Source organism: Pyxicephalus adspersus, chromosome 10, assembly GCF_032062135.1.
Source record: "Pyxicephalus adspersus chromosome 10, UCB_Pads_2.0, whole genome shotgun sequence".
Lineage (NCBI taxonomy): Eukaryota > Metazoa > Chordata > Amphibia > Anura > Pyxicephalidae > Pyxicephalus > Pyxicephalus adspersus.
Window position 1 is genome coordinate 57,904,916 of NC_092867.1, and position 13,144 is coordinate 57,918,059.

At 39.9% G+C, this 13,144-nt stretch overlaps 3 protein-coding genes and 1 long non-coding RNA gene across 11 annotated transcripts in view; 2 read left to right on the forward strand and 2 right to left on the reverse strand.

The window, feature by feature from the left end:
• LOC140338996 (gastrula zinc finger protein XlCGF66.1-like) overlaps positions 1 to 13,144 on the forward strand; it is a 231,153-nt gene that overhangs the window by 141,323 nt on the left and 76,686 nt on the right. The gene's annotated exons all lie outside the window — the stretch shown is intronic.
• The window catches only part of LOC140339011 (uncharacterized), a 98,700-nt gene that overhangs the window by 4,416 nt on the left and 81,140 nt on the right, over positions 1 to 13,144 (reverse strand). Inside the window, exons 1-3 of one of the 3 annotated variants that reach the window (XM_072423483.1) lie at positions 936 to 1,059; positions 743 to 819; positions 499 to 589 (exon numbers count right to left, since the gene is read on the reverse strand). In XM_072423483.1, the coding sequence (XP_072279584.1) occupies positions 499 to 589; positions 743 to 819; positions 936 to 1,020 (253 nt within the window). In that variant the 5' untranslated portion in view covers positions 1,021 to 1,059. Of the gene's footprint in view, positions 1 to 498; positions 820 to 935; positions 1,060 to 13,144 lie in introns of those variants that run through there. The other 2 variants (XM_072423484.1, XM_072423485.1) reach the window with 2 other exon arrangements.
• LOC140339171 (uncharacterized) lies at positions 2,306 to 9,602 on the forward strand. The gene is made up of 3 exons (XR_011922392.1): positions 2,306 to 2,397; positions 5,595 to 5,821; positions 9,456 to 9,602. It is a non-coding gene; the product is annotated as an uncharacterized lncRNA (long non-coding RNA).
• LOC140338949 (NACHT, LRR and PYD domains-containing protein 3-like) overlaps positions 3,839 to 13,144 on the reverse strand; it is an 11,017-nt gene continuing 1,711 nt past the window's right edge. The window contains exons 2-14 of one of the 2 annotated variants that reach the window (XM_072423288.1): positions 12,707 to 12,764; positions 12,025 to 12,324; positions 11,092 to 11,130; positions 8,642 to 10,331; positions 8,346 to 8,453; positions 7,629 to 7,796; positions 7,114 to 7,284; positions 6,816 to 6,986; positions 6,153 to 6,323; positions 5,676 to 5,846; positions 5,252 to 5,425; positions 4,665 to 4,745; positions 3,841 to 4,262 (exon numbers count right to left, since the gene is read on the reverse strand). In XM_072423288.1, the coding sequence (XP_072279389.1) occupies positions 4,199 to 4,262; positions 4,665 to 4,745; positions 5,252 to 5,425; positions 5,676 to 5,846; positions 6,153 to 6,323; positions 6,816 to 6,986; positions 7,114 to 7,284; positions 7,629 to 7,796; positions 8,346 to 8,453; positions 8,642 to 10,331; positions 11,092 to 11,130; positions 12,025 to 12,324; positions 12,707 to 12,728 (3,330 nt within the window). In that variant the 5' untranslated portion in view covers positions 12,729 to 12,764 and the 3' untranslated portion in view covers positions 3,841 to 4,198. Of the gene's footprint in view, positions 4,263 to 4,664; positions 4,746 to 5,251; positions 5,426 to 5,675; positions 5,847 to 6,152; positions 6,324 to 6,815; positions 6,987 to 7,113; positions 7,285 to 7,628; positions 7,797 to 8,345; positions 8,454 to 8,641; positions 10,332 to 11,091; positions 11,131 to 12,024; positions 12,403 to 12,706; positions 12,765 to 13,144 lie in introns of those variants that run through there. The other variant, XM_072423287.1, reaches the window with a different exon arrangement.

The following is a 13,144-nucleotide window of genomic DNA, read 5'->3' on the forward strand; positions in this document are numbered from 1 at the left end:
TACTTCTGAAGGTGGGTGCCAAGATCACATCAGATCTTCCACAATCCCTTGACATGTAATAGGGTACCCTATATGTAAGGGTTATTACTTCTGAATGTGGGTGCCATGATCACAACTGATCTTACACAATCCCTTGACATATAATAAGGTTCCCTTTTAGTGAGGGTTATTACTTCTGAATGTGGGTGCCAAGATCACAACTGACCTTCAACAATCCCTTGATATATAAAAAGGTTACCTATATGTGAGGAGTATTACTTCTGAAGGTGGGTGCCAAGATTACAACTGATCTTCCACAATCCCTTGACATATAATAAGGTTCTCTTTTAGTGAGGGTTATTACTTCTGAAGGTGGGTGCCAAGATTACAACTGATCTTACACAATCCCTTGACATGTAACAGGGTTCCCTATATGTAAGGGTTGTTATTTCCGAAGGTGGGTGCCAAGATCACATCAGATCTTCCACATTCCCTTTATATGTAAGGGTTATTACTCACTTGGGATGTCTAGAAAAGTCTCTTTACACAGCTCTTCTCCCATCGCATACGTCTCTTCTTCCTCTGTATCTTCAACTTTCACATTAACTGTCTTTTCACCAGAAATAAAAATATAGAAAGTCAAATATTATAAATAGAAGGACACTAATTTATATGTCACAAACAGCCTCCATTTGGGTAACATTGTTTAGCTATGAAGTACAAGACCCTCATGTTCTTCTACTTGATGATGGTGAGGGATCACCTGATCTTCCTGTGTGGAATCCCGGGAATACAGAGGACGGGGACATCTCTCTGGTGGGTTCCCATTACTGGATCCATCTGTAGGAAACACACACACTGACTGAATACATTGTCTCTATGTGTTTATCAGATTATGGGGGATATAGGTGGACCCTCTGTACTGCTCTCTCCTTTACAATAAAGTCTCCTCTTACCCGGTGATGTGAGGGTCTGGTGGTCCTCCATCATGACGTCCTTGTAGAGGTCCTTGTGTCCTTCTAAATACTCCCACTCCTCCATGGAGAAATATACAGTGACATCCTGACACCTTATGGGAACCTGACACAAAATGATATATTCTATTACAGTAACATAATTACCTGTGGTACAAAATAATTTCTACCATGTACACAAGACAGGTATGGAGGAAGAGTGGAAGAGTTCCAGTCAATCTAAATTTCAGCCACCCTAAACCTTGAAAGTCTAATAGTGAACACTTCCCGTATATTATCGTCAACCCCCCCCACACACACACACACACACACACACACACACACACACTTCCCACCCTTAATGAACTGCAGCAACATCATCCAAAGACCCTAAGCAATCTCTGACTTTCTTAAAGTCGCTATTAGCATTTGACTAAGCACGCCCCCATCACACACACATGACTGTGTTTAGACCTGGTGATTGGCTACTCCTAGTGGAGGTATGTCTGTGAGTAGTTATGGACAAAAACCATGGAAACCAGGGGCTGTTACCATGAACCTAATGAATAATAATACATTATTCTGATATTGACACACCTCCAACACCCTCTACAAACTCCTCCCCCAATCATAGCAGCCCCGCCCCCTGCTCAGTTATACAACAGTGAAAGAGAATGTTACCTGATGCTGGGACCTGCTGTATCCGCCCACTAAACTGCGCACTTCCGGATTGCCAGTCGTCACTTCCGGTATTTGCGGTCCAGCACAGGAAGGGACTTCCGGGTTCTGAGGCAGGTTTAGTAGGATACGTAGCTACGACTCCAACAATGCACTGCGGGGGCTGCGGGAATGGCTAGTTCATTGAGGGCCGAATAATAGAAGTTGGAATGTCCGCTGAAGTGCATTCAGAACTCTTCGATTTCCCCTCAGTGCTCCCTAATCTTCCCGAGAGCCTTTTAATCCTATTCTCTTCCTAATTCCTCTCCACAATCCTCCTAATTTCGCTTTTCAGTGTCCCTTGGTGCCCCTTTAGCTCAAAGCTCCATTTCCCCTGAGTGCCCAACCAACCTACAGTCATAATTTTCCTTCAATGTGCCCCAACCCCACTTAGTAAACCCTAGTTCTGCTCAGTGTACCCCAATTTCCCATTAGCGAGCCCTCTCTCCACAGACTTTGTTGCCCCCTTACATTGTAAGTAAGCTTGTGTTCTCATAAACAAATTCCACTTCCATTAGAATCCGGCAAAGCCCCACAACCATGGCAACGGTACTCTGCAGGCAGGTTTTCCCAGAAATCTCACCTTCCCTCACTTCTTATTGGCTCGCTGCTACATACAGAGCTTGGGGTATAGGACTGCAATGAAAACTTCCTTTCTATTTAGAAAATTTTAGATATAAATAAGATAAAGAGCCAATGACTGCTCACATTCAGCAAGGGGATCAAACCCATCTTAGAGCAAAAACAGGTAAGGATTTGCTATAATCCTTGTATTGTTCAGAAGTGACTTGGGCTGTTCAACCAGTGATAGACTGACAGCTTTATATAAAGGCAAATCAACCAGTTGTCCAATGTCGGGTTTCATTGGAATGGTGGTGGTAACATAATACAACGTTAGCGCATTGTAAGAATGCTTTCTGTTATGTATCCACAATGCAAACATCACAGGAGCCACCAGCTCAGTTTCAGCGTCTCCCCATTGCCTTAGTTCAGGCATGTCCAAAGTCCTGCCTGGGGGCCAATTGCGGCCCGTGTTCAGGTTTCCACCGGCCCCAGCCTCTCATTAAATCAATAATATGTGGCTCGCCAGCACTGTTGACCACAGTATAAATTACATGCGTAAAAAAAGCTATTTTATATTTCATTAGATTTGATCAACTGCCTTGCAATTATCTGCCGGCTACTGGGCGGGCATAATCGACAAGTCGGGAGTTTCCATGTTTGCAAAGGGAATCCCTCACGTCACCCTGGTGGGCGTGTGCTGTGCGGGACCTGCGCAGACCACACCCACACTAACCCTGAGTCTGTGCTGAATGGTCAGCCCCCACACATTTTCACCTCACCAAATCTGGCCCTCTTTGCAATAGGTTTGGACACCCCTGCCACATCTGTTAAGGACTAGCAACATCCATTGGCTGGTGTGGTAGTGGGACACTATGTCCAAAGTTGGTCTCAAAATACTGGGGTGCTTCAGGTATTGGCATCCACCAAATTATGGGCGTGCTCCAATAAGCATTTAAACATTCATTACCAGCATAGCACTGGCATGAGGTAGAGGGACACCATGTCTGAAGTCGGGTGTTAGAATAAATGGATGCATCAGCCAATAGTGGCCACCAATGTGATTGCCTGCGTCAACAAGCTTTCGAACATTTATTAGCAGCCCAGGACCGGCATGTGGTAACCAGCCAGCAATGCGAGGGTTCCTGCCGAAGAGCTTTGAAACATTCATTACCAGCACAGGACCGGCGTACGATTGAAAGTTGTGTCTCGGAATAATGTTTTTGTTCACATCAAGAGGGTTTTGCATTCCATACAAGCCTTAAAGCAAATCAGAAGGAAGTCAAAGTCACCCAAATGAATTCTGAAGAACCTTAGAAGCTTCTGGTGCCTTTAACACAAGCCCAAAAACTGTTCATCTATTCTTATGTTATCTTCATTTACCTGAACCCAATCTTGCTAATACCATATCTGATAAGTGAACATTTCTTACCTTTTTTAGCTGCGCTACCCAATGCCTATTATTGGGAGGAAGCTATTGCCATACCTAAATGATTTGTTGGTAGGTGTCCTCCTTCCCCACAGATCATGGTACCCAGTCCAATGTCATCAAATTAAGGTGAGCGCGGGGGGCTGAATCTCCACCTAACCATACCTGCTCCTTTTCATTACAGGTCCATCCTTGGAAATGTCCCAGAATATCTGGGGATGGTAATAATGGGTGGAGATTCTGTCCCTGCATCTTCTTGCGCACCTCAATGCCAAATATCTTAGGTTTGATGTTTCAGAATTAGTATTTAATTTACTAATTTCAATAGCTCTCATATATTCCATAGTGTCATACAGAGAATACAGATTTAACATAATTACCAGCTAGTATGGTTTTAGGTTGTGGGATCCCCCCCCCCCAGCAAAAACAAATGCAGTCTCCAGGCAGATAGTGCCCTAACGGAACTCAGGACTTCAGTTCACTGTTGGTGCCAAATATTTTACAAAAGCATCAAATGTCCATAAAACAGCCAAAGTCCAAAACGTCTCATTAAAAAGGATCATTGTGGTGAGGTGTTGGGAGTGAAGGTTTTCTGCACATTGCCTGGTTTATTCGTCAATAACCTGAAGAAAAAGATAGATCATTTATTTTCATATCCTTATTTACAAAGATCCCCTTCCACATAGATCTAACTGCCTCAATTCTACCCCACCCCCCACCCTATGGTATAATCAACCCAGGGTTGTCCAGACAAAGACGGAGCATCTTGGAGGAGTCAGTGCACAGGCAAGAGATGGCTTCTAAGGTCTGATATGTAGTGAGAGTGCTGCACAAGTGCCACAAGACTGAAAGCCTAAATCCATGCATGAACAACAATCTCTTGACTGATGTACATGCATTCAATAAAATATTTCTCCACCTTGCATGTGTACCCTCCTTTGGCCTTTTCAAAAAATAATGTTCAGGGGGAAAGGACGACATGTATAGCTCTATGAGCAGCATCTGACTAAGAAACTATTTAGTACCATTTCAAAAATAATGTCTTTTTTGGCTTTTTCTTTTTGAATTCACAAACCAAATTACTTCGAATGCCTTCTCCATCGACCCTAAGAAAAAAAAAAAAACATTCTGTAAGATAAAGTGATAAAGTTTGGGGAGTTTAGAGATTAAGTTTTATTATCACAAAACACCAGATGTAATCATCATAATCACTTAGCCTCGAATGTGTCTGTGCTACTTGTTACATTGTGACCCAGACAAGAGTCATCAATGATCAATCATAGAAGTGAAAAAGTGTTATGGCTCCAGAGTAAAAGATCCCTGTTCAAGAGAAATCCATCACTGAAGAGCACCAAGATCTCCTCAATCTCACGCAGCACTTACTGGTTTATATTGCCACATGAAAGAACCAATGAGAGTTCCATTGGACCAAGGAAACCATTCCCATCACTGTTCATTTTCTGTCAGACTTTGAAGGAGATTTTCTCTAGAACAGAGCACCATTTTGGTGGTGTGACTAAAAGTCCTACTCTTTGTTTTCACATAGAGCTGTCCAAGATTTTTATTTTTATTGACAGGGTTGCTTTAATATCAATCATGATATAATTCTTACCACAAATCCTGCAGAGAACAGTCTGGGTATCTTTCAAGTGCTTTATACAAAACGTTTTTTCCACAGTGTTTCAGCTCATTCCCTGTCAGGTCTAGTGCAATAAGAGTTCGGTTTGTAGCAATGACGGAACAGATGTCGTCACAACAATACGAGCTTAGACCGCATGCCTTCAGACTGCAGAAAGATGATCGTATTCAAATGTTTTTAGGTTTTTTATAATATATGATTCACATTGTGCATTCCAAAAGCACCCCCAGCCCAATGTCTTCATTCTGTAGTAAAACACCTCCCCATCCCTCCATAGGAACACCATTGATTATAATTATCACCTTTGTTCCTCCAGGGTACAACCGGATGATTCAATCTCCTATACAAAAGGGATTTACAAAGAAATGTACTATGATGATTTTAGTATAATTCTTACCATAGCTCCTGCAGGGTACAGCCTGGATCTCTGAGTCCCTCACACAAGATTTTTACACCAGAGTCCTGTAGAGAATTCTGTGATAAATCCAGTTTGGTGAGAGATCGATTTGTATTAAGGACGGATCGAAGATCATCACAACTCAAGTGAGTCAAAGAACAACTATGGATGCTGCAGAGAGAAACAAACGCACATTCATATACAGTGACACTCATGTGACTAAAACTCAGAAAGTCCAAATTGACAGTACAGTTCTGCCATTAATTAAATAGTCTAGTTTTATTAAGTATAGTAAAGTTTTTTCCTCCTGCAGGGTACAACTCAGATCTGGAGCCACTTGCACAGAAAGTAACATTTATAGGACAACTCCAGAGTTCTATACATTATTTTATGATGGCGTTTCTGACCGAAGTCTCCCACAGAAGGTTTTATCTGGAGTCCCACAGGTTATAAACTCATTTACAGTATAGTTCTCACCTCAGCTCCTGCAAGGTACAACCTGGATGTTTGAGTCCCTCACACAGAAGGCGCATCCCTGAGTCCGTCAGGTTATTTCCCTTCAACAGGAGTGTGTTCAAAGTTCGGTTCATAATAACAACCGTGCGCAGATCAACACAGCAGGATAATGTTAGTCCGCAGTACCACAACCTCCAGATTGAAGAACAAAAATGTTTACATTCACAGATGCCAACCAGAATGTCAAAACTTGTGAGACCCAGAGAGGAAAAATACATTTTTTTAAAATAGAAAATCAATTAGCTACCAATATAAACTGAACAAGTAAACATTGTAACATAACACATGCCAGACAAACTGTATTTAGTGTAAATTGAGTTTGAGGAAGGAAAGATATGGAGGTCAGTATTGAAGATAAATTGAACTAAACTGAATTGAAACCTACCAGGAATAAGCAGGATTAAGTAACTGAAAAAAACAGGTAATTAACCAAATACTAAGGTGCATGGCTACCAAGTAGGCTGGAGCATGACATATTCCAAAAACAAGGCACATGTGGTGTTTATAGGTAGAAGGGTGCTTTTGCTGATTTTAGAACTATGAACAGCCAAGACCCAGTGCTAGCAGGTGAAACAAGAATCTGGTCTCTCAACATTATAATTTGGTATAATTTGTAACTCCCACCTCAGCTCCTGAAGGACACATTCTGGATACTGTAGCCCCCGACACAGGTGTTTTATACCAGAATCTTGCAGGTTATTCATTGATAAATCCATGGATTTTACAGATCGAGTTGCAGTAAGAATATTTGAGAGATCTTTGCAGCATGATGGGGATAAACCACAGTCCATTAATCTGTAAAGTAATGAAATTTTATCTAAAACATCACTGAAGTTTACAGATATTTTCAACTGCAAGGAATACTGTGGACAAGCGTGAGGAATTGTAAACAGAGAATACTGCATGCTGATTTAGGCCTCACCTCAGGTTCTGCAGGGTACAGCCAGAATGTTTAAGTCCCTCATGTAGAATTTTTAATCCAGAGTCATCCAGGGAGTTCTTGGACAGATCCAGCATGGTCAGAGTTTGGTGTGTAGTAATAAAAGAACAGAGATCAGCACAACAGTGTGATGTCAAACCACATTCTTTCAGGCTGCAAACATATGACGAACTTGATTACATTATGGCATTTTTACAGCAAAAAAAAAAAGGAATAAATATCTGAGCAACATTTTGGGCCTGTAAGGTAAATCTCCCATGCACAAATATATTATTGATGCCACCTAACAGTGTTATGTATTGGGTCTGAACAGTCCAAAAAATTTAAGATAAAGATTTGACCCTAAAGTCATTAAAACACAATCTATTAATCACCTCTTTAAAAAAAACATTTTTCTTATTAGGTTATCTGTTTCAAATCCTAATCAACCTTTATATGTGCAACATCTCCACAAAGAATTTTGCTGATTAATATGCAATGAATAGGATAATTCCCACCTCAATTCCTCCAGTATGCAATCCTTCTGTTTTAACCACTTGCATAGAAGTTTTATTCCCAAATCCTGTAGATTATTATTGGAGAGATCTAGTTTGACTAGAGACTGGTTTGTAAGGACAGAGCTGAGATCTTCACAGCAATATGACTTGAGACTGCAATTATTCAACCTGCAAAGTGATGAGGACAGCCATTGGCATTAGATATATATGTATATTGTAATATTTCTAACCGAGCTGACGTTAATTTATGAGTTATGAAGTGCTAGATACCCACATCTGACACTCAAAATACAGCTGTCATTGGCCAGCATAAGTCTGGGGCCTTGTTAATACGATCATACTGTCATAGTGAAAGCTTTATTGGGACACAACATCTTCTAGCGTCTTTTAAAAAATGTTTCTACATCAGATCCCCCTTGCAACCAAACCTGCTGATAAGGTATAACCTGATAAGCAAAAAATACCCCCTGGAGATTCAGTCTTGCTGGAAGCTCTGCCTATCTACTTGCCAGTAGGGAGTTGGCTACACCTACCCTGCTTCCCTGGAAAATTTCTTTGGACATCCTGCCTTCTCCGTCCCCAAACATCTCATATGGTTACTGCTTGCCAGACTGGGAATGAGCATATGTAAAACTTAAGGAGAGAGTGAGAAAGGGCTTTGCCTGGGCTAAACCTACAGATTAGCGAAATTGACTTACGAGTTTAGTCGTCACTTACACAAGTTTTTGAATTCCATGTTGACCATTAAATAAACCTTCAAGACTGGCATTGGAATTGTTATAGGGGATCTTTTCCTCATTTTGTAGAAATAGGCAGTGGCTAAATCTAAAAAAAAAGGAGTTATTACTAAAGACATGGGGTTTAAAGACATTTTGACACTTTCATTATATGAGTTTTATCCTTTATTACATCGCATTTAGAACTTTTAAAGTTCTGTTTACTAACTGGTATTTATAGGCAAACAGAGAATGTGCTAGTTTTTTTTGCCTTAGTCAATAGAGACAGACACTTACCGAACTTGTGCACACTTGGGGAGAGCTGAAGACAGAAGGGCCCGTGTTTTGGGGCCTATGTGGGAATTGATAAAATTAATTTGGTGCTCACATCTGCTGTTCTTCAAGCAGTAAGATATTGACTTGTAATCGAAGCTCTGCCCTGGGTTATCGACCTCAACTTCTGGAATATATGCCATTATCTTTCCTACTAAATTCTCATCCTGGGACTCATATAAGTACTTAAAACTCATTTGATAGTTAGGGTTCATTATCAACCAATCCACTAACACAGACTTTTCCTTAGAGGAAATCTGTTTACAGCTTAAAAGTTTAATGGTTTCTCTTTGTTGCTTTTCTCCGAAAAGGCCAAACAGGAACTGAATTGTCAATTGCAAGTGTGACTTGTATTTATGATTTTTCAATAATTCTTTTAAATGGACATTTTTTGCAGGGGTCATAGAAGTGATCACCATTTTATTTCCCAACACATAATAAAGGGCTGCAAAGAACTCCTGGACAGTCAAATGGATAAAACTGTAACAGGTTTGGGTTTCAACATCTCTTTGAAAAATGTTTTCATTAAGAAACACAGACTCAATGTCTGTTATGGAAAGTTTATGTCTTCTGAGGTCATCTTCGCAAAATAGGATTTTCTGATTCCAGACACCTTCATTGGCTAATTTGCAAATTTTTTTAATGCATTTCATGACAGACTGTTTGGAATTTCTGCAGTGATATTTTAATAAACTCTTCAGGTAAAGCAGGTAGATAGATGTGGTGGTCTTACATTCAATTTCATTTTGTCCCTCTGCCATCTGTTGTTTTATTACAGTGCATACTATCCAGCAAGTGATCGGGATGGCACACATGGTGAAAAGCGTATCGTTGTCTTTGACAATATTGAGAGCAAGATCAGCTTGTTCTTTTTCTGGAAAGAAACAGTAGAAAAACTGCTCACGGTCGCTCCCCGTGAAGCCCAGAATTTCAACATATCGAGGACATTGAAAAAGTTCATTTAGCTGTTCCAGTGAGTATGGTCTTGTAGTGATTATTAATGAGGATCCGCAGAAACAGGATTGTCTGAAGATACCATTTAAAAGGATTTTTTTACTGGTCTCTTGAAAAGGATCTTCATAGACCTCTTTGCCACTAACTAAATTCCATTTTAACTCATCAAATCCATCCACAAGAAAAAGAATTTTTTGAGGATTACAAAATATTGACTTCAGAAGGTCTCTTTCACATTTCATGTGGCATAACTTTTGTACAAGTCCAGCTAGGCTTATTTGATCCCCCAGGGTGTTAAGTTCCCTGCAGCTCAAGTAAAACACAAAGTCAAACTTGTCTTGGTAAAGATTCCCAGAGGCCCACTCTAGCATGATTTTCTGTGAAGTCATGGTTTTTCCTATCCCAGCAGGTCCCTGTAGCAGAACAACTTTGGGGACTATGCCATCTTCATCGGGATCAAACAGACCATCTATGGTGACTGGAGAATATTGACTTGAAGATCGTTCATCCATAATCTTTAGATGTCTCTTGCCCAGACTAATGATTTCATGTTCTCGCTCCTTCAAATTGCGCTGTTTCTTTATTATTAGTAGTTTTGTGTAGCGCTTATCTAGATGGACAGTCTGTCCTAAGCTGGCATTTCCATCTTTATGACTCTGATATCTTTCTTTCATTAAAGTCATATACCTTGTTCTGTAATCTGCTTAATACAAATGAAATAACAAGAGGAAAAAAAAAATATTATCCTTAATTATTCTTCTACAACTACCACAATATAAAGCCTGTGGGCTTGTGTCCACATCAAAACCAGAAATTAAACAGCACTGACTCTTTGATTATTTACTTTCTTCGTCGACAAAAACACAAAGACCAACCATGCCGGCCCTCTTTTAATGCAAAATAACATTTAAGAGAATGTTTTTGTTTTGTTTTTTGTGGTGACTTTGCCTCTGGAAATTATTGACAGTTTAAAGGGTAAAATCTAAGTATTTAGTACAGACTAAAGGATATATACCGTTCAGATAAATAGGATACTTCTGTCCTTCTATACTTCTAGAGCAGTTTGCATTGTCTGTTTAGGATATGCCATTTCAGTTGGTTAAAGTAAAACATAAAGTCTTGTTCAGGGTATATATCTGAAACATTGTTTTTTTTTTTTTAATCCAGGGGCAAACTACAATTCACATACTCAAAACACTTTCAAAAATCGTAAAATACTTTAAAAAAAAGTGCAATTTAAAAATTCCCAATGGGCCCTTTTTACAAGAAATAAATAATTAATACCCAAGCTTTTAATGTCAAGAATGAAAGAGAAATTCCCAAACAAATTAAAGTAAATCAAGTCACATTTGATGAGTATGAATCTTGAAGTGATATTTGCAAAGGACTTACGTTAACCAAACCCCACACTCATATAAAGGATTTTATCAGCTAAGAGCTCTTAGAGCTTTGGTACATACCCACTATTCTGTTATCCGAAGACTTTGCCTTTATTACACCTAAAACAAAAGCAGACAGTGTCAAAACCAAAGTATATGTTTGGGAAAAACAATATACATGCAGTACATGCACACTTCCTCATGTTTTATCCCTTTAAAAACACTGCAAGTACAGAAAAATATCTGTTGACCTGCCAGAAATCCAACGTTCTCCTAGCTTCCTGTTAGTTGCTGGATCACCTAAATTCTCCCATGATAGTCAATCTTCTTCAGTTATGGAGAACTGTAATAAATCAGACCCAGTACCTCTGCTGTACTGACATTCCAATCAGCATTGGCAGCGCTAATCACTGGCGTACAAGTTTGCCTCTCCTCTGTCCCTTTCCACAATCATCCATTTAATCCTTTCCCTAACTCCTAAATGTTGCAAGCCTGGTGATGACATCACAAAAAAATTTGGGTAAAGTGTACACAAATCTGATAAATAAAATCTGTACACTCTCTATGCATATAAATGTGCTTTTGTGATCAAGTAAACAAACAAGGGGAATCTCTATGTACATTTTAAATTAGCTTAATCTAAATACAATTATACTCATTTTACATAATTCTCATTTACCATGTGTGCAAGTACTGATCCAGAAAACAGACTTTGGGCAAAGAGGTAGCTTGACTTTGGAGCTTGCTGTGGCTTAATAAAAAAACATAGTACATTTGCAAACACACTGGACCTAATTTATTAAAATTCTTAAAGACTGGAGAAGATAGACCATCATGGGAGAACCTGGGTGATCCAGAAAACCTCGAAAGAATTTTGTCTAGGTTTGAAATTGAATATTAAATCCATTCAGGTTTCCTGGGCCACCCAGGTTCACCTATTATAGTCGATCTTCTCCAGTCTTGGAGAACTTTTTAAATCTGGTCCAAAGACAGTTGCTGTTGACATGAACTCACCATGTTGTCTAATCTTCATCTGGAGTTCCTCTGCTGATCCCATCAGAAAGATTGATTTAAGGACCTTTATAGTCACTTCCACAGCGGCTGCCTCCCCATAAAAACTGATGAGAAGGTTCTTTGTAGCGACCCGATTTACATTTTCTAAACGTGATCGTGGAACTGGACTTATGTCCTTGTAGGAGAAATCTGACAGTTTATCTCTAAACCGCTCAAAATCGTTGCTATTTAGATCTTCAAGGGAAGCAAGTAAAAGATCACTGATTGTCAAACTAACACCCACATCCTCAGGAGCAGGACCTGAAGTATAAGGAGTGGATTTTAGCAAACAAAGTAGAAAAGAAAAAGCGGTAGTCATACATTAAAAATCCCATATAGTAGCAGTTTTAAATCCCACAAAATACATAAAGTAATATAAATACTCAAGTGACCCCGCCCCCCCATCTCTATTACTATTGTTGCCTTGTCTGCACACAACAAGGGCAGTGACATGACTTTCCTGAGTCACTGCTCCACCTCTAGAGCTTTTCCTTATAGGTCCTCCTAAATGCCTCCTACAGACAATCAGTTTATACAGCGGAGAGATGAATGGCTACCCCATAAAATGACAAATTTCAGGTAATTTCTCTCTGGTGTCAGTAAATTTGTATTTAAGGATGAAAAACTAAAAGCTGTGACTCACTGTGCCCCATGGAAGAGGCCATAATGGTTGATCAGAGGGAGTTGGACACTTCCATCACCTACAAAACAAAAACCATAAAATTATAACCAAATAATATTGATTATGTTTACCATTATTTGTAGTGGAGATGCTCCAGCAACATATTAAAAATTTGAAAAATGAAATTATTTACGTAAGGCTCCCAGCATTTGAGGAGGACAGATGTAAGAGTTTGTCCACTTTGTCAAAGGTGGAGCCTGGTGGAATGAGCTCATTATCGATCTTGTGTCTATTAGAGATCTCCCTGCTATCCATGTCCTTGTTGTGGCTCCCTTCGGCTGCCGCGGGGAGATCTCTGATGGGGGATCCCCTTCCTCCCAAGACACTGCGGAGGAGGGGGATTCCCTATCCGGTGTTCTAATGAAAAATATCTACCAGTGAAATAAATCTACCACGGGG